General features: G+C 31.7%; 2 protein-coding genes across 2 annotated transcripts in view; both read right to left on the bottom strand.

Annotated features, from left to right (window-relative positions):
* LOC127727016 (tetratricopeptide repeat protein 4-like) overlaps positions 1-27,808 on the bottom strand; it is a 75,936-nt gene that overhangs the window by 29,151 nt on the left and 18,977 nt on the right. The window lies entirely within an intron of this gene.
* Positions 290-27,808, bottom strand: LOC127727014 (digestive cysteine proteinase 1-like). Its single transcript, XM_052234395.1, has 10 exons — positions 27,721-27,808; positions 21,671-21,826; positions 18,484-18,659; positions 16,221-16,458; positions 12,582-12,777; positions 11,723-11,916; positions 11,523-11,614; positions 5,532-5,693; positions 4,151-4,340; positions 290-1,924 (listed from the first exon to the last, which is right to left on the bottom strand). The coding sequence occupies exons 1-10, from the start codon at positions 27,773-27,775 to the stop codon at positions 1,737-1,739; spliced, it is 1,647 nt and encodes a 548-aa protein (XP_052090355.1). The 5' UTR covers positions 27,776-27,808; the 3' UTR covers positions 290-1,736.

The following is a 27,808-nucleotide window of genomic DNA, read 5'->3' as shown; positions in this document are numbered from 1 at the left end:
TAAAAATAAGAATATGTGGTTTGATTGCCAATGAGACAACTCTCCACCTGAGACCAAATGATATAGAAGTTAACAACTATAGGTCACCGTACAGCCTTCAACATTGAGCAAAACCCATACCGCATAGTCAGCTATAAAAGGCCACAAATGACAAATGTAAAACAATTCAAATGAGAAAACTAACAGCTTGATTTATATAGTCAGAGATTAAAGTTTGTTTCACATCAGTTGCTTTGTTTTTAACCCCATACAAATCTTAAATGGCATAAAAAAATAACCAACTCTGTAATAAAGATGCAACACAATATATGGAAAGATTTATTCATTTATTTTGAAAAAAAATGAAAAAGTAATTTTTAATGACATCATTAACGTGTATGATATATATTTTTCTAATTTTTTAAATGCTTACATCCACTTCATTTGAACTTTGGTGGATAGTTGTCTCATTGGCAATCATACCACATCTCCTTATTTTTATATAAAACATTTTGTTTTATATTGCACCAAAAACCAAAAGAAATTAATACACTGCTGATCTATTTTTACCCGATCAATATGAACAAAAAAAAAATCATCTAGATGAATAAAACATTGTATTTACACATTTTTAAAAGATTTTTTTAAATTTTTGGTCTAATAAAAGAAATAAGTTCTACTACGAATCTACAGTGGTGGTGCATTTTATGTAATGTTCAATATATAAAATCTGTAGATATGCAAATATATATTTATTCATTTTGATTTGTTTAAAATGATGTACTTAAGATTATAGATATTGATTGCTGAGGTGATAAGTATATGGAATATTTTAAACAATTGTTACAATAACACTTCAAAAAAATACAAAATCACAAAAAAATAATTGTACCCTGCTGTACACATGCAATTCAATGCTCATTGAATGGTCACATAAAACTATATTTATATCAGGCATCTAAATTTAGATGCCTGATATAAATATAGTTTTATGTGACCATTCCATTACAATTTTCTAATGGCAAAAATGGTGCTAACAAGGTAAAAATGATGCAACTCCCCTAAAAAAAATAGTTGCTTCCTATGACAGTAATATGCCACATTTTCCTTTACTTTTCTATCATATATGTTTTTTCACTTGTATTCATAAAATATCTTAAGTCTTATCTTTTTATCTGTAAATTATGGTATGCTTCATCTTTAAGCAAAATATGGCATTTAAACACTTCTCTCTTTATTTTTAAAGGAAAAAAAACCATAAAGAAACAAAATGGAAATTACAATGTAATTGAAGACTGTTGATTAAGTCATTTAATAGTTCAGTGTTCTCCCAAGGCCGTATATTAAAATAGAAATTTCTTGTAAAGTTATTGGTTATTTTTACAGATAATAAAACTATTCCTAACCCTAATCCAAACCCTAAACCTAACTATTAGTTTTATTATCTGTAAAAATAACCAATAACTTTACAAGAAATTTCTATTTCAATATAAAAATCAGCACTATAAGAGTATTATTTATCACAGTTTAACTTTGATTTGAAGTGAAGTTCTCATTTGATCTGTGTTTCTGGTAAACAATGAAATTATCCTTGTAATCCCTTTTCTAAAAAAGATACCTCAGAAAAGAAACCCTTTACACTGTTGTATAAATTCTAGAACATGAAATTACAGTTTCACTTTGTAAATTTAATTTGATTCATTACATTTTCATCAGAAACACAGATTCTATTTAATATATATTATTTAAATGAATATTTATTCAATGATAACATATGTAGCATCAGTAGCTACTCCACAATTATTGTCTTTTTGAGACATTAGTACATAACCATCCATTCCCCAGTATGTTGACCAAGAATTCTTAATTAACCAATAAGCTTGTCCATTCATTGTCCCATATCCTACAGCTAGAACGGAATGATCCAAATCATCAGGTTTATTTCCTGAAAATATAACAGGTACAACTACTGTTACTCTAATTTCTAACAATAACGTCTTGATATAAAACATCTTCACGAAAAAAATGTCTTCAGAGTCTTCAGTTGTGATTAATATGCATCCCCTCTAACAGCTATGTGTCTTCAGTAAAAAGTGTGTAAATTAACACACAACAGAATACGGTAGATGGTATTTTAAATAATTGATTTTATTTTTATTCCTTATAACCAAGTTACCTATGCATTCCAATCAGTATTGATATAAGAGTTCAAAGGTGAAAACAAATATTTTATCAAATTCTGAAATGCATTTTATACCATGCCACTTTACTTCCTGAATTAATTCCGTTATATAACTATTGATAAAAGTTGTTATGAAACATACATGAATTTTTAATAGATAATAGATAATAATTGCACATCAATAATAAAAATTTTTATAATGCACATATTTGTTTGTGAGCAACTAAACATAATATATGAAGAATATTTAAATTGTCTATATATTGGACCTTGACTTTTCACCCAATTTAGGCCATAATAAAAAAAGAGCTGCGACATGAGCACATGATATGCCCATCACGCCCTTTAAGCTCGTCCTTATGCTTTTAATGAATTCATATGATCAACTAGAAATACTGTGAGCACTGCTCAATTAGACCCCCCACCCACTCAACAAAAAAAAAAGACATACACACAAAGTGGTAACCATTGACACAAAAAATGAATAATTTGGCACTATTAAGGCTACCTCAAGTTTAACTAAGTTTGTGGCCTTGATTTTGAACAAACAAGTAAAACTGTGAGCAACTGCTCACTGATGATGCCCCCGCCCAAATATTTCGGTAAACATTATGTTGTTGAGTGATGAATTTGAAAACGCATCACACGGTATAGCTGACTTATATGAACCCTGAAACAAAATTTCAGAAATCCTTGTATTGTAGTTCCTGAGAAAAGTGTGACGAAAATTTTCAACTTGGCTACTCATGTGTAAAATGATGTAAGTGTTCCGTAAACAGGAAGTTGTTGAGTGATGAATCTGAAAAATGCATCACACGGTATAGGTGACTTATATAAACCCTGAAATCAAATTTCAGAAATCCTTGTATTGTAGTTCCTGAGAAAAGTGTGACGAAAATTTTCAACTTGGCTACTCATGTGTAAAATGATGTAAGTGTTCGGTAAACAGGAAGTTGTTGAGTGATGAATCTGAAAATGCATCACTCAGTATGACTGACTTATATAAACCCTGAAACCAAATTTCGAAAATCCTTGTAGCTAAGTTCCTGAGGAAGATGCAACCAAAAATATTCATGGGATGGACGGACGGACTGACGGATGGATGGAGTGATGGACTCACGGATGGATTGATTGACTGACGGACGGATGTACAGACAGAGGTAAAACAGTATACCCCCCTTTTTTTAAAGCGGGGGTATAATAAAATTCTATAACCATTGAAGTGTGAAAAATGGACAGTACGACCATTTTTCAATGAATAAAGTTCCATAACTCTGCAATGTCATATCTGAAATTTATAAAAAACAAAAGGGAGCTTATTTTAATAGATATAAACAAGTCACCAAAGTTTTATGAAAACTGATCACAGCATTTTTGAGTTATTCTCTGAAAACTTGAAAATCCCCCTTCTTTTTATAAAATTGAAAGGGAACTTATGTCAGTATATATAAACAATTCACCAAAGTTTCATCAAAATTGCTCACAGCATTTTTGAGTTATAGTCAGAAAACTGGAAAATCCCCAATTTTTTATGAATAAAATCCCATAGCTCAGAAATGTAAAATCTAAAATTTATAAAAATCGAAAGGGAGCTTATGTCAATAGATATAAACTATCCATCAAAGTTTCATGAAAATTGGTCAAAGAGTTTTTGAGTAATTGTCTGAAGTTTTGACGTTGGTAGGACGGACAGACATAATACCATACGGTATACCATAATATGTCCCGTAAACGGTCATATAAAAATCATTATGAGATATATAACTTTCACACAAGATCAAGAACACATAAACTTTGTATCTTTTTCTGAATAGAATTTTGGTAAAAAATAAACATTTTTTTCTTTTAAATGCAAAAATGTGACATGAAAAACCACAGAGATTAACAGTAAACAAAGGTAGGACATGCAACTTAGGAATCTAAGAATATTTAATTCATAGCCTAAATAACATGACCAAGACCTATAGAATGTGTTGAATGCAGACTTACCACATTTGGGTTCATAATATACACCATTAGCATAGAATGACAATGACAAATGGGAAGCATCAATAGCCACAGAAACTGGTCCCATGTGGGCAATAGCAAATGTCAATGCTTGTTCATCATTATTTGTAATGTTTACATAGTTCTTCAATTTAGCAACAGGAGTCACTTTGTCTTTTCTACATTGACCATCCTACAAGATTTAATATTACAGTTGTTAGCATAGTATATTTTATAAAAGGTTGTAATAATGGATAAATATAAGCATAGGTACACTGTAAGAAGTATGAATGTCATTTGCAATGAACAACATAAGAAACAGAAAACAAGAGTGCACACACTGAGATGTCTCACCTGCTTTACTGACCATTGATTTTATGTTGATAGTCCTAAATATAAAGCTTTAATACAAGTATCACATAAACTTAACATGATCCAAGAAAATGAGGTCAAGGTCAGATAAACCAAACCGTAAATACATGTACACCTTACAATCATTCAAACACCAAATAAAGTTGACCTATTGCTTATAGTTTCTTAGAAATGAACCTAACCAGGATAATTTAACATTGACGAATGAACCATGAAAATGATGTCAAGGTCAGATGAAGTTGATTGATGAACCATGCCAGACAGACATGTACACCTTACAATCAATCTATGCATTAAATAAAGTTGACCTATTGCTTATAGTTTCTTAGAAACGAACCTAACCATGAAAACTTAACATTGACCATTGAACCATGAAAATGTATGAAGCATCCAGGTCTTCCACCTTCTAAAATATAAAGCTTTCAAGTAGTTAGTTAACACCGCCTGATCACTATCCCTATGTCAAGCTTTCTGCAACAGGGGTCGCAGGTTCGACAAAAAGGAGAAGATTGCCAAGCTTTTTGCCAACTTCCATACTCTTAAAAAAGCTATCTACTATTATATGATTTAGCCAAATAGAGTATAGTGTAACTCCATCTGCAAAGCTTGTTTTGCGTAGAAAAACTGTTCATTGCATGGCAAAGAATAATACATTAAGACAGATAATCAAAGCACCAACAATGCTGTGAGTCAGGCAATCTGACTTGATCACCAAAAGCAGCATTTTTATACATGTAAATTATTACATTTAAATAAATTGCTTCTTTACTAATACTTTATTCTAAGCAGTTGCTTATAGATCTTCCAAGCAGTTGCTTATAGATCTGTTTTGAAGTATTATAGGTCAAGTATATTAATGTGTCAAAAACATTTCTGTGTCCATACTTTCTCTTAATATACACATATGAAAATTAACCATTGTCTACATGCTGTGCTTGTATCATGCTTAGCATGCCTTCATGTTTTTTTACCACTTACATCATTTAAGAATAGATGACTTCATGCCTCTCACCTGAGCTAAATAACCACCATATTGTTCCTCTGTTGTTAAACCACCATTTTTCATGATATACTGGTAAGCTCTGAAATCTTCCCCTCCATCACAGGCATTGTTACCTTCTCCCCAGGAACAATCCATCAATTCTTGCTGTGATAATCTCACCAGATTTCCTGTCTGTTAAATGAAAAATATACAACTCCACTTGAAAATACAAACTGTAAATTTATCAATTTGTGTCATGTTTAATTATTGCAATTTTGCAACAGGATAGGTCTTCACTACAAAACCAACCTTGCATTTTAAATTTTGATAGCATTATATGTGTGCAACATTTCTTAAAATCGCAATAATTAACCTTGCATTTTTGTCTATTGTTCAACCATGACAATTATAAATGCACACATAAACTGAATTTACAGTACAAAACTCACTGTAACATATATCATGAATAGGGCACCCCAAACAACAGCACAGAAGTTTTCCAAAAAATTCTAAATTAAAAACAAACAAGACAAAAAACAAAACATAAAACAAATAGCAATATTAAGACAGCAACACTAGAAGAAAGACTTTCAGCATTTTATTTGAAAGGTTTGCAACTTTTAATTTGATAATTACAAAATGATACTGTATGTGTCAACAGTAAAGCCTTAATCTCAAACAAGCTCTAAATATATGATTCAGTTATGATTCAATCACAAACAGTCATAGATACTTAATGTTTGAACTATACAAAGCTTATAAAGGTATATATATTAGCAGTGAATCATGATGACTAATCAAAACTTTATAAGAGGTACTTTGGCAAGTACCTAGATATAAAATAATTACATCATCAACTTTGCAAGTGTTTAAAGGGGCATTAGCTTGATGACCAATCAAAATATTATAAGAGGTACTTTGCAATATCAAACTTTATGAGAGTGAAATCGAACTTTGTAAGAGGTACTTTGTAAAATCAAACTTTATAAGAGGTACTTTGGCAAGTACCTAGAAATTAATTAATTACATCATCAACTTTGCAAGTGTTTAAAGGGGCATTAGCTACGTTTTAGGATTTATTTCATGTGGAATGATGTTGCTTTCATCTCAATGGCCAATTTCTGCCAAAGCTTTGTGTTTAAAAGTTATGTAAATTAATTTAAAGTCTTAAAGATTAGCTACGAGATATAAATAAAAAATAATATGATTTTTTTGTTCAATCAGTAATGAAAGTGAAATAGTGAAATAATAATATGTTTTTAACAGCCAATTTGGTTCAATTTTGTCAAAATAAGCTAATTTTCTCGCAGTGTTGAAGACCCATTGGTGACCTTTGTCTGTTTTCTGCTCTTTGGTCGGGTTGTTGTCTCTTTGACACAATCCCCATTTCCAGGGATGGGCACGATTACTGACAAATGTAATCGATTAATAATCGATTACATGAAGGATTTTTGTGCAATCGATTAATAATCGATTACTCTAAATTTTGTATGTAATCGATTGCAATCGATTACTTTATCAAAAGTAATTACATTACTTTTCGATTATTATCAATTACATGTTATAAAATATTGAAGAAAGTTTAAACACAACTTATTTAGAGTGGTAATTTAGAACTTTACAAAAACAGCTTTTAAAGCATTGTTTCCAAATATTATGTTGACAGTTGTTTTCTAGATGAAAGCTCTTACAGAGGATCTAAACTATTCAAATATTCTTGAGTGAGTGATGATAAACATGAGAACATTCTTGAAATGAAATCAACAATTGTATCAATTGCTTCCTTATATTGTAGGTCATTTTCTCCATAGTTTGCAAATTTTTGCTGTCATACTGACTTAATTTTGATATTTACTCTTATTTAACAGGATGGTATATTTGAATATAATGAGTATGAGAGGTTTCCTATGAAAAAAAAATATATAAAAAAGAAGAAGAGTTAATTTAACTAATTTTAAAAGATGGAAATTTATAATTTATAGTTACATGAATGAATTTATCCTTTTGTTTGGATAAATCCCCTAATTACAGGTTATACAATTGCCAATGGAGAACAATTTATAACCTAAGGGCAACAACATGTATTAAATCTCTCATTTAATTAAACATAATTGAAATCAAAACATAGTCTGTATCTCATTGATTAGAGGTCTTTGCTCATCTGATTAGTAATTATAAAAACAAGAAGGTTTTTGAGAATTCTTTGTTCTCTTTTCAAAATCATAAACAATTTACATTTTAGTGACACAATGGGATACATGTATCTATTACTGAACAAAAATTTCAATGCATTGGTTCATTGTAAATATGTTTTGTATTCTTTCCTAATTTTGATGTCATAACACTATGACGAATCAACAGTTTATCTACTCTAAGCTAAAGTTCTAAATATAATTGAAAATTAAGCTTTAAAAAATGTTATTACATATATAAAAGCATTCTTCTTTAGTATAGTACAGAACTTAACTTAGGACTACAAGTACATTTATGTATTTTCCAATTTTGAATCTATTTTCTTATTTTTAACATTTTTGTGTTTAATAAAAAATGTCTCAAATTATTGACAAGCATTGGAAGTCATTTATTTCAAAAGCTGGAAATAAAGTAAAATTTGTTAGCCTAGGAGATTTGGTTTATCAAAATGCAGCTTGAGACAACAGATCTAAATAAGGTATTTGATAAACTCTCAAGTAATATTGATGCATTCTATTTTATCAGTACTTTAAACTGATGAATACATGCAGTTGTCTACTTTCATTAAAACTAGGTTTTATTTCAAACTATATTACTAAAGTAATCGAAATGTAATCGAAAAGTAATCGATGATTACATCATAATTTTTGCTGTAATCGATTAAATTACGATTGCATGTAATCGAAAATGTTGTCGATTACAGATTACTGTCGATTACTTGAAAAAATGTAATCAATTACAATCGATTACGATTACAGATTACGATTACCCCATCCCTGCCCATTTCCATTCTCAATTTTAAGAAACATGGCTGATGATTTATTCACTTGCAAGTGAATAATTCGACCTCATTGAATAGGTATTCATGTGACCTTCAATGTAATCCCTTAGCTGGACATGGGTAACACATGTATTCAGCTATTAAAAGGAAAAGAATGTCAACATTGAAAGTGAAACAAGGATGAACCATTTGGTTGACTGATTCGATCCACACAAAATCATTCTTATACAGGTTAAATCGATGATTAACATACTTTTTAACCTACAATATGAAATCAAACAGACTAAGAAAAATCCAATTGCACGTGGTCACTATCTGTTTATATTTATATTGGGTTATATGACTGTCTGCAGTCTTCGGAGGTCTTCTCAATGGTTAATTAGATGGTGACTAGACAAAAATTCACACGAAATGTTGATACATATTATCAAGTCTATGCATTGTTAATTGTTTATTTTATTTTAGATTTTTTGTAATTTGGATATACGTTTTAGTATGTTATAAGTCAAATCGGTGAACATGAATATGACAGCTTATGCCCCTTTAAATATATTCTGTTATATATTTTAAATATAAATTGAGAAACCTTGCTGGAAACGAAAAAGTACTTTTCATGATGTTCAAACACTAACATTTTTCTCCTAATGAACAATGTTTTAGAAGGTAAAAATCTAATAAATATCATATGTTAAGAAATGGCTGAAAATCATAACCATGATAACATTGGGGAATAAATCTTGTAGATACTGCTTACCCCATTAAAACTTTATAAATCAATTTTTTTAGAAAACTTTATTCCATTCTTGAATCAGAAGTGCTCCCCAGAAAAATAGCTGACCTTGGCCAATCATCTGTTCACACACTATGATTTCAGCTGTTAATATTAAGCTAATCACTTCTACTGATATAAACATAAAAGACACTGTGAAAAAAATGTTTACGGTCCTAAAAATAAACAGGTCTGCACTGGTGTACACTATAAATATAATTTATGCTTTTTCATTTTCTACAGGCAATACTTGCATTAAAATTATTAGAAAAAGCAACATAAATGTATAAACTTCCTAATTAACTGTAAATAACAAGACACTAAAATTTTGTCATTTGCCATTACATTTAATAGACATCAGGTTTTTTGGAATCTTCACAGATCTTGCTCAGAATAGTAAATAATTACCTTAAGGGAATAAGCTCCTTCTATTGTCCCTTACCTTAAAAAATAAGCTCCCTCTATTGTCCCTTACCTTAAGGAAAAAATCTCCTTTTATTATACCTCAGTTATCATTTTCTGTATAAAATAAGTACACAATATTTTCACCATTTTTCAAATTGCAAGTGTTGAACTATTTGACCAGTCAATAGTTTCCAACTATTTGCCCTCGATGAAACTGACCGCAAGCATAAATATATTTCGCGGAATTTCAACTGCAGCTACGGGATTGGAAAATGTTGAGAATACTGCGGGAATTACGACGTTGCGTTTAATTTATTATATCTAGGGTTGACGTCAGTGCAGGACGTAGCCTTAGCATTCAGAATATATATGAAGTAAACGTTAAACAGCATGGTTGTGTTTCTGCTTTTTATATTACGATAGTTGATTAAGCCCTGACATATTTATTGTCTGTTGTCTCCTTCGGTATAATAAAACACTCACTGACTGGATATTCGTGGAATAGTATGTTTATTGTTCCCTCAGATACAACTATTGCCCTCGGCTACGCCTCAGGGCAATAGTTGCACCTCCAGGACAATTAACTTACTATTCCACTCCTACCAAGTCAATAAGTATAAACTATTGTCCCTTTCCTTAGGAAATAAGCTCCTTCTACTGTCCCTTACCTTAAGGAAATAAGCTCCCTCTATTGTCCCTTACCTTAAGAAATAAGCTCCTTCTATCGTCCCTTACCTTCAGGAAATATGATCCCTCTATTGTCCCTTACCATAAGGAAATAAGCTCCCTCTATTGTCCCTTACCTTAAGGAAATAAGCTCCCTCTATTGTCCCTTACCATAAGGAAATAAGCTCCTGCTCCTTCTATTGTCCCTTACCTTAGGAAATAAGCTCCCTCTATTATCCCTTACCATAAGAAATAAGCTCCCTCTATTGTCCCTTACCTTAAGGAAATAAGCTCCCTCTATTGTCCCATACCTTAAGGACATAAGCTCCCACTATTGTCCTTTACCTTATTGAAGGAAACAAGCTCCTTCTATTGTCCCTTACCTTAAGGAAATATGCTCCCTCTATTGTCCCTTACCTTAAGGAAATAAGCTCCCTCTATTGTCCCTTACCTTAAGGAAATAAGCTCCCTCTATTGTCACATATCTTAAGGAAATAAGCTCCCACTATTGTCCTTTACCTTATTGAAGGAAATAAGCTCATTCTTTTGTCTCTTACCTTAAGAAATAAGCTCTCTCTATTGTCCCTTACCTTAAGAAAATAAGCTCCTTCTATTGTCCCTTACCTTAAGAAATAAGCTCCATCTACTGACCCTTACCTTATTGAAGGAAATAAGCTCCTTCTATTGTCCCTTACCTTAAGGAAATAAGCTCTCTCTTTTGTCCCTTACCTTAAGGAAATAAGCTCCTTCTGTTGTTACTTTCCTTAGGAAATAAGCTCCTTCTATTGTCCCTTACCTTAAGGAAATAAGCTCCCTCTATTGTCCCTTACCGTAAGGAAATACGCTCCCTCTATTGTCCCTTACCGTAAGGAAATAAGCTCCCTCTATTGTCCTTTACCTTAAGGAAATAAGCTCCTCCTATTGTCCCTTACCTTAAGGAAATACGCTCCCTCTATTGTCCCTTACCGTAAGGAAATAGGCTCCCTCTACTGTCCCTTACCTTAAGGAAATAAGCTCCCTCTATTGTCCCTTACCTTAAGAAATAAGCTCCTTCTATTGTCCCTTACCTTAAGGAAATACACTCCCTCTATTGTCCCTTACCTTAAGGAAATATGCTCCCTCTATTGTCCCTTACCTTAAGGAAATGTGCTCCCTCTAGTGTCCCTTACCTTATTAAAGAAAATAAGCACCTCCTATTGTCCCTTACCTTAAGAAAATAAGCTCCCTCTATTGTCCCTGTTGTTCCAAAACTCCAACAGGATCCACACACTGCCTGGTCTTTGACAGGATTTACAGCACCTAAAATAGTATTTTTCATTAGTTCCATTCTAATTTATTTCTTTTATTTAAAAAAAATCAATTTTAATCTGAAGTATGAAACTATAAAATAACCTAAAAAAATCTTACCATATAATCTCCAATCAAGATTGGCTGGAACATCTTTTAAGTTATATTTGGATTTTTCAAATGGTAGACCGCCATGGTTACCAGGTGTATATCTAAATCCTCTCATTAATTTCAGTTCTTCTGATGATTTATCTGCAAGGTGATTGACAGCAAGTCTGTATGTTAAACCAGCTCTGTTCTTAGAGTGGATAAATCTACAATTTAAAGTAGATGTTATTACATATTCCAAGCAATTGTACCTCATGGAAAACTTTAGTCATACTAGAGGATATATAAAGCTATTGGACATCACTATAATACATGTAAAATAACAATCTGAATTCTGCATTAACATATAACCTGTCTAAACTGAATCCTGCATTAACAGGTAACCTGTCTAAACTGAATCCTGCACTAACAGGTAACCTGTCTAAACTGAATCCTGCACTAACAGATCTAGAGAACCTGTATAAACTGAATCCTTCATAAACAGTTAATTAATTGATTGATTGATTGGTGTTTAAGGCCACTTTCAGCTCTGTTGTCTATTTTGTGTGGTTAGTTTTTATTGGTGGAGGATTTACCTATACATGTCCAACCTATTAGTGATATTTGCTGCAGATCAGACAAAATAATAGGAGGGTGAATGTGAAAATAATCTCTGTTTCATTGATACAAAGACAGAGAAGACATACAAAAATATACCAAAAAAACACTAAATTAAAGTAGAGCAAAATGTGATAGTATAAAAATCTGTTTTTTACAATGTTTTCTGTTTAAAAAAGTACAAAAAAAGCCATTCACCTTGAAAGTTCTTAACTAATATATTAATTTGAACAACATATTATAAGAACAAAACTAAGTATAATTCAATACTGACCTAACATTATGTCTAAATATATGTTTTCTCTGCTCATGCTCCTCTACTGAGGGGTATTGTTTACTGTGTTGATTTTTATAGAAGCCAAACATTTGGTCAATATGTGTTTGGTCATTGTTTATATATTCTCTCATTGGGTTCATCATGATTCTATGTTCTTTTATTCCTGGACCAGGGAATCCTCCACATGTCATGTCTATCAAAAAAAGGAAGAAATACATATACTTATCGCTATTTTACGAAATTTTCCTTTGATCTTGCTGACTGATAATTTCCTTTCTCAGCGGAGTCGAGTGATATGAAAAATTATCGCTAGAAACTAAGGGGCACGTGACATTGCTAATGAAATTGATAACGTCGTCATAGGTAAAATAGCAATAAACAGATTATCATTGGTCATCTGTACTTGATTGCTTTTCTCACTTTCGCTGTACTGGCTCAAGCGAGAAAATCAATCTCGTTGAGATGATCAATGATAATCTATCAATATTGCATCATGCTATATAAAAATATTGACATAGTATAAAAATTGTATGCAAGATATGGGTATTCATCAATGAGACAGCAACCCAATATCGCAAAAAACAACAGCCAATAGACAGGTGTCTCTACAATATATATATATGTCAAGCTCTAGATTGTCAGGAGTGTAAAATAAGACTTTGAAATTGTCAATATATTTAAAAGTCTATCAAATACTAAATTCTCAAATTGACAAAAACAAAGAAGTTTGTTTTTTCATATATCCAAGGCCTATCATATTTATTCATCAGCTTACTTTCAGAGGTATAGTGGTTAATTAAGGTTCCATAGTAATCATTTTTTATTGCATTGTTTAAAGAAATATATATCCTTATTAAAGGGGCATTAGCTGTCAAATTCATGTTCATCGATTTGACTCAAATTCTCATATTTGATTTATAACATACTAAAACATATATAACAATTACAAAAAGTCTAAAATAAACAATTAACAATGCATGGACTCAATAATATGTATCAACATTTCGTGTGTATTTTTGTCTAGATGTCATCTAATTAACCACCGAGAAGACCTCCCAAGACTGCCGATGGTCATATAACCCCATATATAAACATAAATATAAACATAAACTGATAGCGACCACATGCAATTGGATTGTTCTAGGTCTGTTTGATTTCATATTGTAGGTTAAAAAATATGTTTATCATCGTTTTTAGCTGTGTTAGAATGATTTTTTTGTGGATCAAATCAGTCAACCAAATGATTCATCCTTGTTTCACTTTCAATGTTGACATTCTTTTCCTTTTAATAGCTGAATACATGCGTAACCCATCTCCAGCTAAGGGGTTAAATTAAAGGTCACATGAATACCGATTCAAAGAGGTTGAATTATTCACTTGCAAGTGAATAATTCATCAGCGATTTTATTTATCTTATTTTGACAAAATTGAACTAAATTGGCTGCTGAAAGCAAATAAGTATTTTACTATATCACTTTCATTTATGATTGAACAAATAAAAAATCATATTTTATTTTTGTGTTTATCTTGTAGCTAATGCAGTGTTCCAGCTAGGTCGTTTTCACAGGGCGGTCCGCCCACCCTTTCCCGAGTGCCGCCCTGTGCCCTTTTTCTGATGCCCTGTGCCCTTTTTAAGACGCCCTGCCCTTTTTCGTAAGAACATGCCTTTATTGCCGTAATATTTTGATGAAAATACAATTATTCTACCTGAAGTCATATTTATGACAAGTTTATGACCCTCAGCTAATTAACATTTACAGCAGGTGTAATAAGTTGTGATTACAGATAATCCGCTTATCGACATCGGATGGGTCATTAATCCATTAATTAAACTTCTTAATTGACCATTGTAATAATTTTTCTCATTAAATTCGGTCAGTCAGCATTTCAATTTCAATATTTCTCAAAAGATGACAATTTGCGTTTGATGTATCCGTAGATTGTCTGTTGTTTATATGTCAAAGATTTTTTTTTTAAATTGATCTTTTAAACTAGTTTTAATCTAGAAGAAAATAGAAAAAATGCTTGACTGTACCTTTCATTGAATATCTATATCCAAATTAAATTAATTAAAGCTGTAATCCATGATCACAAATTGACTGCTTTGTTTACATTTGTTGAAAGCCATGTGCTTTTTTGGAGAGAAAATTCGGAAAACCCCTTTAACAAGAAACAGTAATATTTCATTGTTGATCATAAATGCCCTTTTAAACATTGAAATACTCTAAAAAGGCAACACTTAATCTGAGGGCCTATCATATATCCAAATTTTAACATATACTTACAATTTATATCCAATAATTATTCAAAAATTAAAAAAAAATGTTTTGAAGATTTGTGACTTTAATACAGAATGTTTAATAAGACTGTTATCACAGAGATATGTCTCGCCTTTTTGTAATTTTGATAATGCAAATGTTGAAATTAAAATAGCAATACTTTACCATGTAAGTTATGCAAATATTCAAAGTCGATGAACCATGACTGAAGGTACATGGCTAAAAAATCTACATGAAAATGAGATGTGCCAATGCTAATATAACTGCATACCAAATACCATTGACTCATTATAAGTCGTTCCCTTTAAACAAACCTAAACACAAACATTAACTTGTAAACTATTTAAAAGTTTTAAAGTCAATGAACCATGATGAGGGGGTGGGGCTATATAATCTCCATGGAAACGATACTTGCAAATTCCAATAAATTTGCATGTAAATATCATTGACTTAACATTAGCAGCTCATCTTAAACTGATCTAATCACAAACTAATACATGTAAACTAAGCAAAAGTTTCAAAGCAATAGACCATGACTGAGGGGGGCAGGGCCAAATATTCTCCATGGAAATGAATTGTGCTAATGCTTATACAACTGAATACCAATTAACATTGGCCTACCACTAATAGTTCCCCTTGAACTGACCTAATCACAAACTAATACATGTAAACTAAGCAAAATTTTCAAAGTCAATAGACCCTGACTAAGGGGGCAGAGCCAAATAATCTCCATGGAAATAAGATATGCCAATGCTTATACAACTGCAAAACAAATATCATTGACTTACCACTAGTGGTTCCCCATAAACTGACCTAATCACAAACTAATACATGTAAACTAAGCAAAATTTTCAAAGTCAATAGACCATGACTGAGGGGGCAGGGCCAAATAATCTCCATGGAAATGAGAGGTGCTAATGCTAATACAACTGTATACCAAATATCATTGACCTACCACTTGTGGTTCACCATAAACTTGACCTAATCACAAACTAATACATTGTTGACTGTGCCTCCGCCGCCGACGACGCCGGAAACAGCATACCTATGTCTCGCTTTTTGACTCCGTCAAGGCAAGGCAAAAATTAAATTTAAAAAAAATCACTTTGCAAATTAACATTCAAAGTACCAGTAGGTAATCTATGGCAGGTTATAATAGCTTTGCCTTCTTATCATTTTGATTGAATACAAAGTACTGAAGAGTTGCCTCCTCAGTCACCTGTTAGCGGCAATTTGATGGATTTATCCATACAGAAGGTCAAATTATTGTACATTTACATAGAACTAGTACTCTTAAAACTTGCTTAATTTTGAAAGTCTGCCATACTTATTTCATCTTAAATCAATTAGAACTTACTTGCTGGTGGATCAAATTTTGAGGATGATATGTCATTTGTTCCAAAATTGATATAATCCAGATAATATTTGTCATAATGTGAGCCAAGCAGTGAGTCATATCCAAACATCTCATAACGAACTGGCATTTTACCATCTGGTCCTACCCACATTGTGTAAACATTTTTCTTTTTTCCCTGGACATCAACTTTCTGCCACTTTGTACAATTATTACCACTCTTCATCTCCACACCAATCATCTTTAATCATCATAAGAAACAGTTAATAAAAAAAAGAAAATATAAATCCTTAAAGTCATATGAAACGAGTTTCTTGCAAATATAATGTTAAGGAAGCACGTTTTTATTACAAGCCCATAACGTATAATCGACCAAAAAATATTTCATTCAGTGATTGTCAATGGTGTGTCACGTTTTTTTCCTTACACTTGTGCTGTGCAGTTGCCGAAGTTCTAAAGAGAGGTGTCATGGTTAAGGTCACTGCATTCAGAAAAGCTATTAGAGTACGGGAAGACAAAAATCCATAAGCAGTACATTTCTGAAGATTTTGATAAGATAAAGAATTTTCTTTTACATGAAAGGGGTCGTGTACACTTGTTTTATAGTAAAACTTAGCCATTCAAGTATATAAAACATATTCAACTTTTTTTTTAAATTTGAAGTTTCATAACTCAGTGCTTTAAGGAAGTAAAACTATTCAGTTGGTAGTGATTTTTATCATCAACCTCTAAAAACTACCAGTTCCAATTATTTTTAGTCTGGTGAATTAGGAATTGAGTGGTCTCAACTCTGGGATTTGTTATAATAAACAAAATAAGTATAACTACGTCCACTTCAGAACAATGTTGCTTTAACATGAGTTCAAACAAGTTTTTCGATTTCAATTTTCCCATTTAATGCACTGATTAGACTGGTTAAAAATGATGAATTTAGGAACAATGGTATTAACATAAAAGTAAGTATAGATAATTGAGATGCTTAAATGTACTTATCTAATACACAGTTCCCATTCAGATTAAGAATGGACAAAACACTTTTTCAAGTTTAATTATAATATTCATTAATTTTAATCAATAAAATGGTTAAAAGTTTAAAACCATTTCAAGGCAAATTACAAATATCCATATTTTGCAATGAAAAACCCCCTAAATTTGTTTTAACATAAAATAAAATAGGAACTGTATTATGAACAATCTCTAAAAAAATTCTTAAGAAGTAGACTTCTGAATATATTGTTTGATTAAATTGTAGCAGACAGAAAGACAAATGATCTTGTCACTACATAACTGTTGCTTATTAGCTAAGGGTATAAATAGGAAAAAACAATTCTTCACATTATGGGTAATACAATAAGTCATTTTGATTCATAAAGGAGTTTGTTGGCGTAAAAGCCCTTAATTGATGACGAACCTACTATATGTATTATGTCATACTATATAAGATGTATACAGATTGACTAATGAGTCAAACTTGTACATGATCCATCTTGCAATATGAATTAAGGTAAAAGTGATACTTATAGATACAAATATTTGGTTTGCAAGCTTGATTGTACTTGTAGAATACTTATTATTAACAGGATATCACATCTTAATTTTTACTGTGATGTTGTTTTTAGAGCACAAAAATTTAGATACATGTACAACCCATGTAAGCTTAACCTATAGTTGCTGACTTCTACGTCATTTGGTCTCTGGTGGAGAGTTGTCTCATTGGCAATCATACCACATCTTCTTATTTTTATATTATCTATCCTTTGAATAAACTTATTCTCAAAGATTATCAATTTAACATAGCAATAAGATCTTTGGATATTGTTTTCATTGGTACATTTTACTTACATTAATTTTCTTATCAATAAATTAAAACATAACTAAATATGTATTGCTATACAGTTATAAAGGCTTACAGTTCTACATCGTGTCGCGACTTATATTTTAGCGTTGCACAAGGTCATGTTTTACTAGACTGTTTATGACGTCTTTACACTAAATCCATTGAATGTGCACTGATTGATATTTTGTCTCTGATACATGATTTTTGACTTGGAACAAACTTTCAGTAACTGTGAGTACTCTCAGATCGGTTCTATTTGTTTATAGCATTTTTGTTAATTGTATTTTGTGCTTTGTATCGATCTGATGAGTCAAGCTTATATAATTTTTAAATTAGCAATAAGACTATGACAATAAATGAATGGGATTTTAGTAAACTTTATCACATCTACCAATTCAAAGATGAGTATAAAAGTAAAGTAAGATTTACATTAAATCCTGTGAGATCTGGTAGAATGGACTGGATCGTAACAGCATCATCGTTGTTTGTTCCGTTGACTTGGAAACACATATCCATATTCAATTGTTTCTCTGTTGACATGGGAGCCAGTTTGTAACTTACACCAAACTTTGTCATATCTGATCTCTGTATAGTAATAACCATACCTTAAAGTTAAAAGTTTCTATTATAATTTTTTAAGTCTTTGCAGAATTTAATATCCCACTATAGTGCTGACTTGAAAGAATTCAACACAGAATCAGTATGATACCCTTATTGAATGATTTGATTATGGCTACCAGTTGTTTTTATTATTTATTTATTACTATCACATTAGAATCTTAATTTAGTAAAATATGTATTATTCTTTGACTGATTATCTGTCTGTAACAAAAGCTGCTGCTTAAGTCAATAGTATAGGGACTACTGGCCATCATGATGATCATCAAAGACCTTCAATCACCTTAGTCATGTCAAGCATGTCAAGATGAAGAACTACAATAAAAATTATGTTTCTTTGATGTTTTCTTTTGGTCTAATATTTGATGAGATTGTTGTCTGATATACATGCATCCCAACATCCCCAATGTAATTGAAATATCCATGTTTCACTTACATGGAACTGAAGATACTCCATTTTACTTTCTGTTCTAATAATTATTATACCTACATTGTATAGCTACCAATGACATACATTGACATATCTGCCTCCAAATTTTTGAAGGTGTGTATCATAATTACAAAATTGAAGATCTTGAAAAAGTTTTAAAAACAACTAGAGGCTCTAAAGAGCCTCTGTCGCTCACCTGATTCTACTTTGGTTTTGGAAAAAATGTAAAAATAGATTAAAATCATAACAGATACCCTAATAATGATTGAGGCCAAATTTGGTTTAATATTGGCCCCGTAATTTAATCAAAAATCCTGGTGGCCATCTTGAACAGTAAATCGACAACAAAGTAGCCACACTTCATCAGCACCTCATAAGGAACATTTATGCCATGTTTGGTTTCATTCCATTCAGTGCCCCTCTAGAAGAAGCACTTGTATGTATTTCCCATAGGGTCTTATGTTAAACTAAGTCCCCTGCTGGTGGCAATCTTGGATGATGGTTCGCCTACAAAGTAACAACACTCGGTAAGCACCTCATTAGGAACATTATTGCCATAATTGGTTTCATTCTAAGCAGTGGTTCTCTAGAAGAAAACATTTGTATGTATTTCCCATAGGGTCCTATGTTAAACTTACTCCCCCTGCTGGCAGCCATCTTGGATGACAAATCAGATACAAAGTAACAACACTTGGTCAGCATCTCAAAAGAAACATTCATACCATGTTTGGTTTCAATCAAGTTAAGCAGTTTTCTAGAAGAAGACATTTGTATACATTTCCCATTTGGTCCTTTGTTAAAATAAGTCCCCTGTTGGCAGCCATCTTGGTCAATGGATTTGCTACAAAGTAACAACACTTGGTTAGCATCTCATAAGGAACATTATTGCCATATTTGGTTTCATTCCATTCAGTGGTTCTTCAAAAGAAGACTTTTGTATGTATTTCACATAGGGTCCTTTGTTAAACTAAGTTCCCGGCTGGCAGCCATCTTGGATGATTGATTGGCTACAAAGTAACAACACTTGGTCAGCACCTCATTAGGAACATTCATGCCATGTTTGGTTTCATTCCATTCTGTGGTTCTCTAAAAGAAAACATTTGTATGTATTTCCTATAGGGTCCTATGTTAAACTAAGTTCCCCGCTGGCAGCCATCTTCTATGATTGATTGGCTATAAAGTAACAATACTTGGTCAGCACCTCATTGGGAACATTCATGCCATGTTTGGTTTCATTGCATTCAGTGGTTCTCTAAAAAAAAGACATTTGTATGTATTGTCTATAGGGTCCTATGTTAAACGAAGTCCCTCCCCCCCCCCCCCCCCCCCTGGTGGCCATCTTGAAACAACACTTGGTCAGCACCTCATAAGGAACATTCAGGCCATGTTTTATTTCATTCCATTTAGTGGTTCTCTAAAAGAAGATATTTGTATGTGTTTCCCATAGGGTCCTATGTTAAACTAAGTCCCCCTCTGGAGGCCATCTTGGATGATGGATCGGCTTCAAAGTCACAACACTTGGTCAGCACCTCATAAGGAACATTCATGCCATGTTTGGTTTCATTCCATTCAGTGGTTCTCTAAAAGAAGACATTTGTATGTATTGTCCATAGTGTCCTACAAAATGTATATTAAACAAAGTCCCCCGCTGGCGGCCATCTTGGATGATGGATCGGCTACAAAGTAACAACACTTGGTCAGCACCTCATAAGGAACATTCATGCCATGTTTGATTTCATTCCATTCAGTAGTTCTCTAGAAGAAGTTCAAAAGTTCAAAAGTTAACGACGATGACGAACGAGGGACGACAAGTGATGATAAAAGCTCACTTGGACCTTCGGGCCAGGTGAGCTAAAAAGTAGAATGGAGAGTTGTCATATCCTTGTAATTGAGGCGTAGACAAAGGATCTGTATTTTAATCAGATTACCATCCATCCCATTTTTCCCTTTCTAATTTATGAATGGAACTTATTTCCTTTTACATGTAAATAAGGTTCTAGCAGAATGTTCCTCCAATTGTATGAGGCATATTCCTTAAATAAATTGACAGTTACGTAGTATTTGTTAATGTGAAAATTTCACATGGTGAAAAATCCATTTCGGGAAAAATGATTCAAAATTCTTTTTAAGTATATTCCTTTTGATTTTCCTGTTTAATTTAATTTCAATGTCGAGTTTCTTGCATTCATTATATGCCCTGTGCTACTTTGTGAAATTGTTAGAAAATAGTAACTTTTGTCAGGCAACTATTGACAGTAACAGCAGCAAGTGTTTATTAAGTTTCTATTTATTTTTATTATTGAATACTTCAACAAATGCATCTTCAATAACATATGTAGCTGGTATTGCTGCATATCAAAGATATACCGTGCACTCCTCTAAAAATAACAGAAGTTAACTCACTCGAAGATCAAGGGAAAAATTACCATTCATGTTACAAATGTTAAATATTTCACAAGTTGGCACCAACAAGTGCCTTGAGCATGTTGAGTCTATTTCAAAATGACAGTTCCTTCTACAAATATTAACTAAAAATTTACAATATATATAAACTTTCTATTTCCATACCGCCATAATAATCTATTCTGCTTTTGTTATTTTTGGCATCATAATAAGCTGAAAATGGTTCATTGATCTCAGCATATGGCAGTTGTAGCGTTCCCTCTACAGTGTAAGTTAATGCATTCCAATTCGGTGCTGTGGCTTTGGTGCTGAAGGATACACCTGAAATCAAAATTAAGTCATGTAAGGAGAAATAATTATATACATGTTCAATAAATGTATGTATAACAGTAAAATTTTATATTGATTAATGTCATGAAGGTCCATTCAACATTGTTCAAGAAGATCAAGAAAAAAAAATTAAATCCACAAAAAATCATGGGAAGTAGTACTGCAGTTCTTATTTTGAAATTGCTCTGATCATGATAACTAAGATTTAAAATGATTAAAATATATTTCTTTTCACATGTTTCAGCTTTAACCCAAACATACAGAAAGTGGTGATAAATTTCACTCATAAATCTAAGAACGTTTGAATATTTTTCATTGACACAAAGCAAAATAATTTGATCCCAGTTGACTATGTTATATGGTTACCTGTCAAACATTAAATTTCAAAAACTTTCATTTTGACTTCATTGGCAATAATTGACTATATAGAGACAGTTCACAAAATGTTAACTACGCTTGGAAAAGGTATAGAACTTGATCATGTTTACATAAAGAAGAATATCTGTTTATAGGATACCATATATATCCAGCTAAACTATTACATAAATGATTTCAGGGATCACCGCAGGCTATTTTAGGGTGGAGCTTTGATTTCCAAGACCACTCTTGATTTTCTCAGCATAAACCTTACATTTTGAAATTATAATATGAGATATATAAATCTATATACTTATGGGAAATAGTTCTTAATCATTATCAGTGTAATTTTGAAAGACTATTATTAAGTCTTATTTAATTTGTTGGTCAATATTTTAATGTATATGGTGTATATAATTAATGAGTATTGCAATATGAATAAAATTTACACATGTTTTTCAACAGTGGGATTTTTTTCTGTGATCCATTCATTTCAATGCTTTCTAAACTATGTAATCTGAGTCAAAACATATTTGGCTTATATTTTTAAAATTTACAAAATAATAAAATTGTGAATGGAAATGGGGAATGAGTCAAGAAGACAACAAACTGACCAAAGAGCAAAAAACAGCCCAAGGCCACCAATGGCCTGGTCTTTAACACTGCGAGATAATCCAACATAGGCGGGCTTCAGCTGGCTCCTAAACACAAATGTGTACTACTTCAGTGAAAATGGATGTTACACTAAACTCCGAAACATATACTAGTTCAGTGAAAATGGACGTTACACTAAACTCCGAAACATATAAATGAACTAAAATTAAAAAACATGCAAGACTAACAAAGGCCAGAGGCTCCTGACTTGGGACAGACGCAAAAATGCCAATGTAGAATAAACATGATAAACACACACACGGCAATACGCACAGTAAAACTTAGCTTAAAAGAAGTCCGAGTCAGATGTCAAAATAGGTAACAGAAGAACCTAAGCAAAATGACAATGATACATAAATTAACAAAGGACTACTAACAGTTACTGACATGCGAGCTCCAGACATCAATTTACCTGATTGAAAGATTATGTCTTCATCATATGAAAATCAAGCACAATCCCTCCCGTTAGGGGTTTAGTATCATTATAACCATACCATCATAAAATATATGAGGAGAAGATAACCCGTATCATGCCAATAAGTGGTTTGAGAATAAATGTGTTTATTTCCGATGCAAGGACCCTATGAGTGAATCAATATTAATCCCAAAATATGCCATCTTTAATGACCTGACAACAGTATCGTAACTACATCCCTTCTTAATAAGTCTCTTTAAAGGTAGGTTTGGTTAGCTTTTGAGGTGAATGACCACATTTGTGTGCTTTGTATAAAATATTACCATAAAAGATTGGATGTGAAATACCTGAACGTATAACATGTACAAGATGTCTGCATGTTGATTTATATTTACGAATGATGTCCTTGTATGGATGATAAAATTTAGTAAATGTTTTGACTAGTTTGTGATAATGAAAACCCTGGTGTAATAATTTTTCAGTAATACAATAATAAACATTTGACCTGAGTTTCATTTTAGAAAATAGGAAACAAAATGCATGAAATGACTACATTTGTATCTGTGTAATTTATATTGCTATCATAATCTTATCTGGCACAATACTGGTATAAAAATTTTGTGCAAGTATTGTATTCCAGTATTGTACCAGTATTGTGGTTTTTTTTTAAATAAACAATATACATATAGGTAATTAATCTTTAAATTTATTAAAGGTGTCACATATATAGGTGTCTTCCCATTTATCCAACTTTTTAAAATAAGGTATTCTCATTTAGCCAACTTTTTATTTTTGTTAATTATTGGGTTGTTTGTTTAGCAGTCAGGGGTACTACTTAAACAAGTGATTTCAGAATCACTCCCTCAAGTGATTTTGGCTGTGAAATATTAAAAATTTTCACACAGACTTTTTAAAATCACTGAAACAAGTAATTTTAGAAGTTAAAATGTAATCACTTTAATAAGTGTTTATATCATTTTCTTGATATTTTTCCCACAAGCTTGATTTTTTTATTGGTAAAAAGACAACAATTCCATTGAAAAAACAACTATGTATATGCAGAAATTGTCTTTTGCTTGATAAGCCTGACACTTTTACAGTTTTTTTAGAATATGCAAAAACTGGAATAGTTTGGAGATTAGGTCATAACCTTGAAGTAGATCATTCTAACTCTAAAGAAAACCAATCAGGTTACCTAATATTGTTGATCATTGTCTGATAGTAAGAGTAGTTAATGAATTTTTGATTACAGAAAAATTCCCAAGGGTACTTTTAAAAGCTTTAGCGCACTAACTTACTGCCAAAGCGCACTGGTGAAATTAATATACAAAGAAAAAGGGATAATTGATTTATGTAGGAAAATTATAGAAAAGATTGTGAAAATATGGAAAATCAATGAAATTAGCATTTGAAGATCAAAGAAAACACTAAAATCACTTAAATAGGTGATAACTGAATTTATCAAATCACTGAAATAAGTGATGATGAAATCACTTGTTTAAGTAGCACCCCTGACTGTTTAGTAATAATAAGGTGTCTTTCTAAAATTTGACAGTAAATTTGTTCCTGTATGTTTTTATATTATTTAAAAAATATATATAAAATAGGCGATAGTAAACTTGTTACATTTTATTTTTAAATAAAATTTAGTATATTTTAAATAATAAATAAATGTTTCATCATTTATACAGAAGAAACCCAAAAATCAGTAATATTTTTATATTAACATTTTATGAAAGTAAAAACATGTGAAAGATCATATTGAATAAAATAGAATTTAATTTTTTACGATAAAATGCAACAAAAGTACAAAATAAAATATCAAAGGCTGTTTATTCCACTTCTGCCAGCGCATCTGGAAAAAGGTACAGACTCTTGGTTTGACCGAAGAATATTAGAACGATCCATTACTTCATCAACACGTACGACGAGTATCAGCACTTCCTTTAGTACCTCCTTACCAAATTGAAGAAGTATGGTTCTACGCACTGAATAACTACCAGACCGAAGATGCACAAGTCACCAGCTTTAATGACTACGTCACAGAACAGTGGGTTGACAGAGAACCAGAACGATGGAACCACTTCACTACCGTAGGACCAAGGACAACAAACCATTTGGAAAAAATGAACGAAGAGGATCTATTACACTAAAAAAAGCTCCATCTCATTGACAAATCTCTTCGTGAATAAAAGTGCAACTGATATTTTTCTATCCAATTCACATTTAAATTAACGGTTAAAAAACTTAAAGATACTTTCAAATGATTTACATTACATTAACTAAATGTCAGTTGCACATTTTAACATGCTATGCTAAATAATACTACAGAAAATTTAATCCGGGTATAATTTTCAGTCTTATTTTTCACCTGTCATTCAACCCAAACTCTAATTGAAAAACCCTTTGTTCTTGATTACCTTTGATCTCATCTATCCAACTTTTTTTTTTTACCTGTACTACCCATAATTTTAAAAAGTTGGATAAATGAGAATGAACCCATATATATGCATAATGAAATTAACATACAATGTATGACATGACAATTTTATAAGGAATGATTGGACATATAGATTGTATGTTTAAATGATGGTACACTGCGATTGTCATCAAAGAAAGTTTTAAATCTGCAGATTTTTTTCTTCTTAAGGGAACAGTACTGTCCCAGCATTTCAACAAACTCTTTATTTTCTTCTATCTTTTCTTTCAGCTCTAGCACTCTCTTTCCAAGACTTGTAGTATATTTTAGTGAATTTTATATTGACATTGCTGTTATAGCTGCTGTATCATCAGCAATGGTATTGTCTATTTCTTCTTCAGATGGCATTTCTGCAACCCTCCTCTTTCTGTATTGGTATTCAGTCTCTGTGGACTTTTCTTACGCTTAACAACATGACCAGCTTCTTCAGATGGCACTTGTACAGCTCTCTTACTATCGTAGGTGATGGAGTGCTTGTCTAGTACTAGTATTTGTACTAGTTGATATATCTGCAACGAATTGTGTTGCCCATGGTTCTGAATCATCTGCTTTAATTACCCTAAACATTCATGCAGTTAAATTGATTAAAATCAGGTTCCCCTATTAAGCAACTTTTTATGTTTAATGGATATTGATATCTTTTATTGTGAAAGATAAATTAGAAAATAAAGACCAACAAATGTATATAATCTTAGTATAAAATATCTGTAAAAAATATATTATGACATACATGTAAATGCTGAATTTACAGTGTTAGAGTGTAATAATTTGCTTGAATTTATTTAACAATAACTCAGATGATAATAAGCTTTTATTTTATTTTACCTAAATTGAATTAAATAAAACATAGAAATATGATAAATTAATAGCAATTATTTTATATAATTAACAACTGTTGGAATAATATGAGTTAATTACAATAATCTTTTGTTTATTTGTGTAACATGTATCTTTTTGATTTTAATTAGGGCTTATGAGTATCATGATTATTTTTAACTGGTTGATGATTAATTTCACAATATTCCTCTTTAATCTTTTTGAGTTTATTTAATCCCCCTTTGATCTTCAATATCTAATTTTGCTTAAAATTCATTTTTTTTATTATACACCTTAAGTATAGTCAACAATACAACTACAATACTGGGTTATCAGTAATTTACCAGTATTGATGTTTTTTTTTTTAAAAAGTTACAATACTGGTACAAAATTTTTAATACCAGTATTGCGATCACTAACTACAGGAGATCTCCTGGTTTTGCTGGAATGGGTCCCATACTGTCGTGGCGTATTCCATTTGCGGTCTTACTTATATTTTATAGGCATGCTCTTTGATGGATTTGAGCTAATGTGGAGGTTTCGATGTAAGAAACCAACATGACCAAGGCTTCAGATGTTGTTTATATGTTCTCCCCAATCTAGATCATTTGCAATGCCATTATGGTGCAGCCTAGGTATTTAGTCGATGTTTCATGCACCAGAGTATGGCCGTGGAGTTTGTAGTCCAACTTGATTGGCTTTTTCTTTTTCGTTACTGTGAGGACGCTGCATTTTCCAGAAGTTTTCCCATTTTGCCAGTTTGTCCAAGTCTCATCTTGGAGTTTATGGCAGTCTCTGTCTGAGGAAATGGTCAAACAGACCACAGTGTCGTTATATATTTATAATCATTGATAATACAATTTATAATAACAATATCATTTATAATATGACCCTGGTGAATTATTCTACAACATACCCATACAGATAACCAGAGGTTTGAATTTAATTTTTACTTGGATTTGCTAGCTATTTAAAAAAAAATGGAGGGGGGATAAAGTCTTCATTGACATTGAAAAAATTAATTCAGAAAACATTAATATTGAAGCAGTTTTTTTTCCTTTGACTTTATGGCAAAAGTTTAGCACGACTTATAATACGACCCTGTTGAATTATTTGAAACTTTAAAAAGATTTTAAAAATAGGCAAATAGCAAAATTATCTTACCAAAGCATAAAACTATACAGACTGCAAACTGTACTTCTTTCAGCATTTCTACCATTTTGAAGTGTGACAAAAGCTTGTCACATGCTAG

Source organism: Mytilus californianus, unplaced genomic scaffold (assembly GCF_021869535.1).
Source record: "Mytilus californianus isolate M0D057914Y unplaced genomic scaffold, xbMytCali1.0.p SCAF_19, whole genome shotgun sequence".
Taxonomy (NCBI): domain Eukaryota; kingdom Metazoa; phylum Mollusca; class Bivalvia; order Mytilida; family Mytilidae; genus Mytilus; species Mytilus californianus.
The sequence above is the reverse complement of the archived record's forward strand: the minus strand, read 5'-3'. Positions and strand labels throughout refer to the sequence as shown.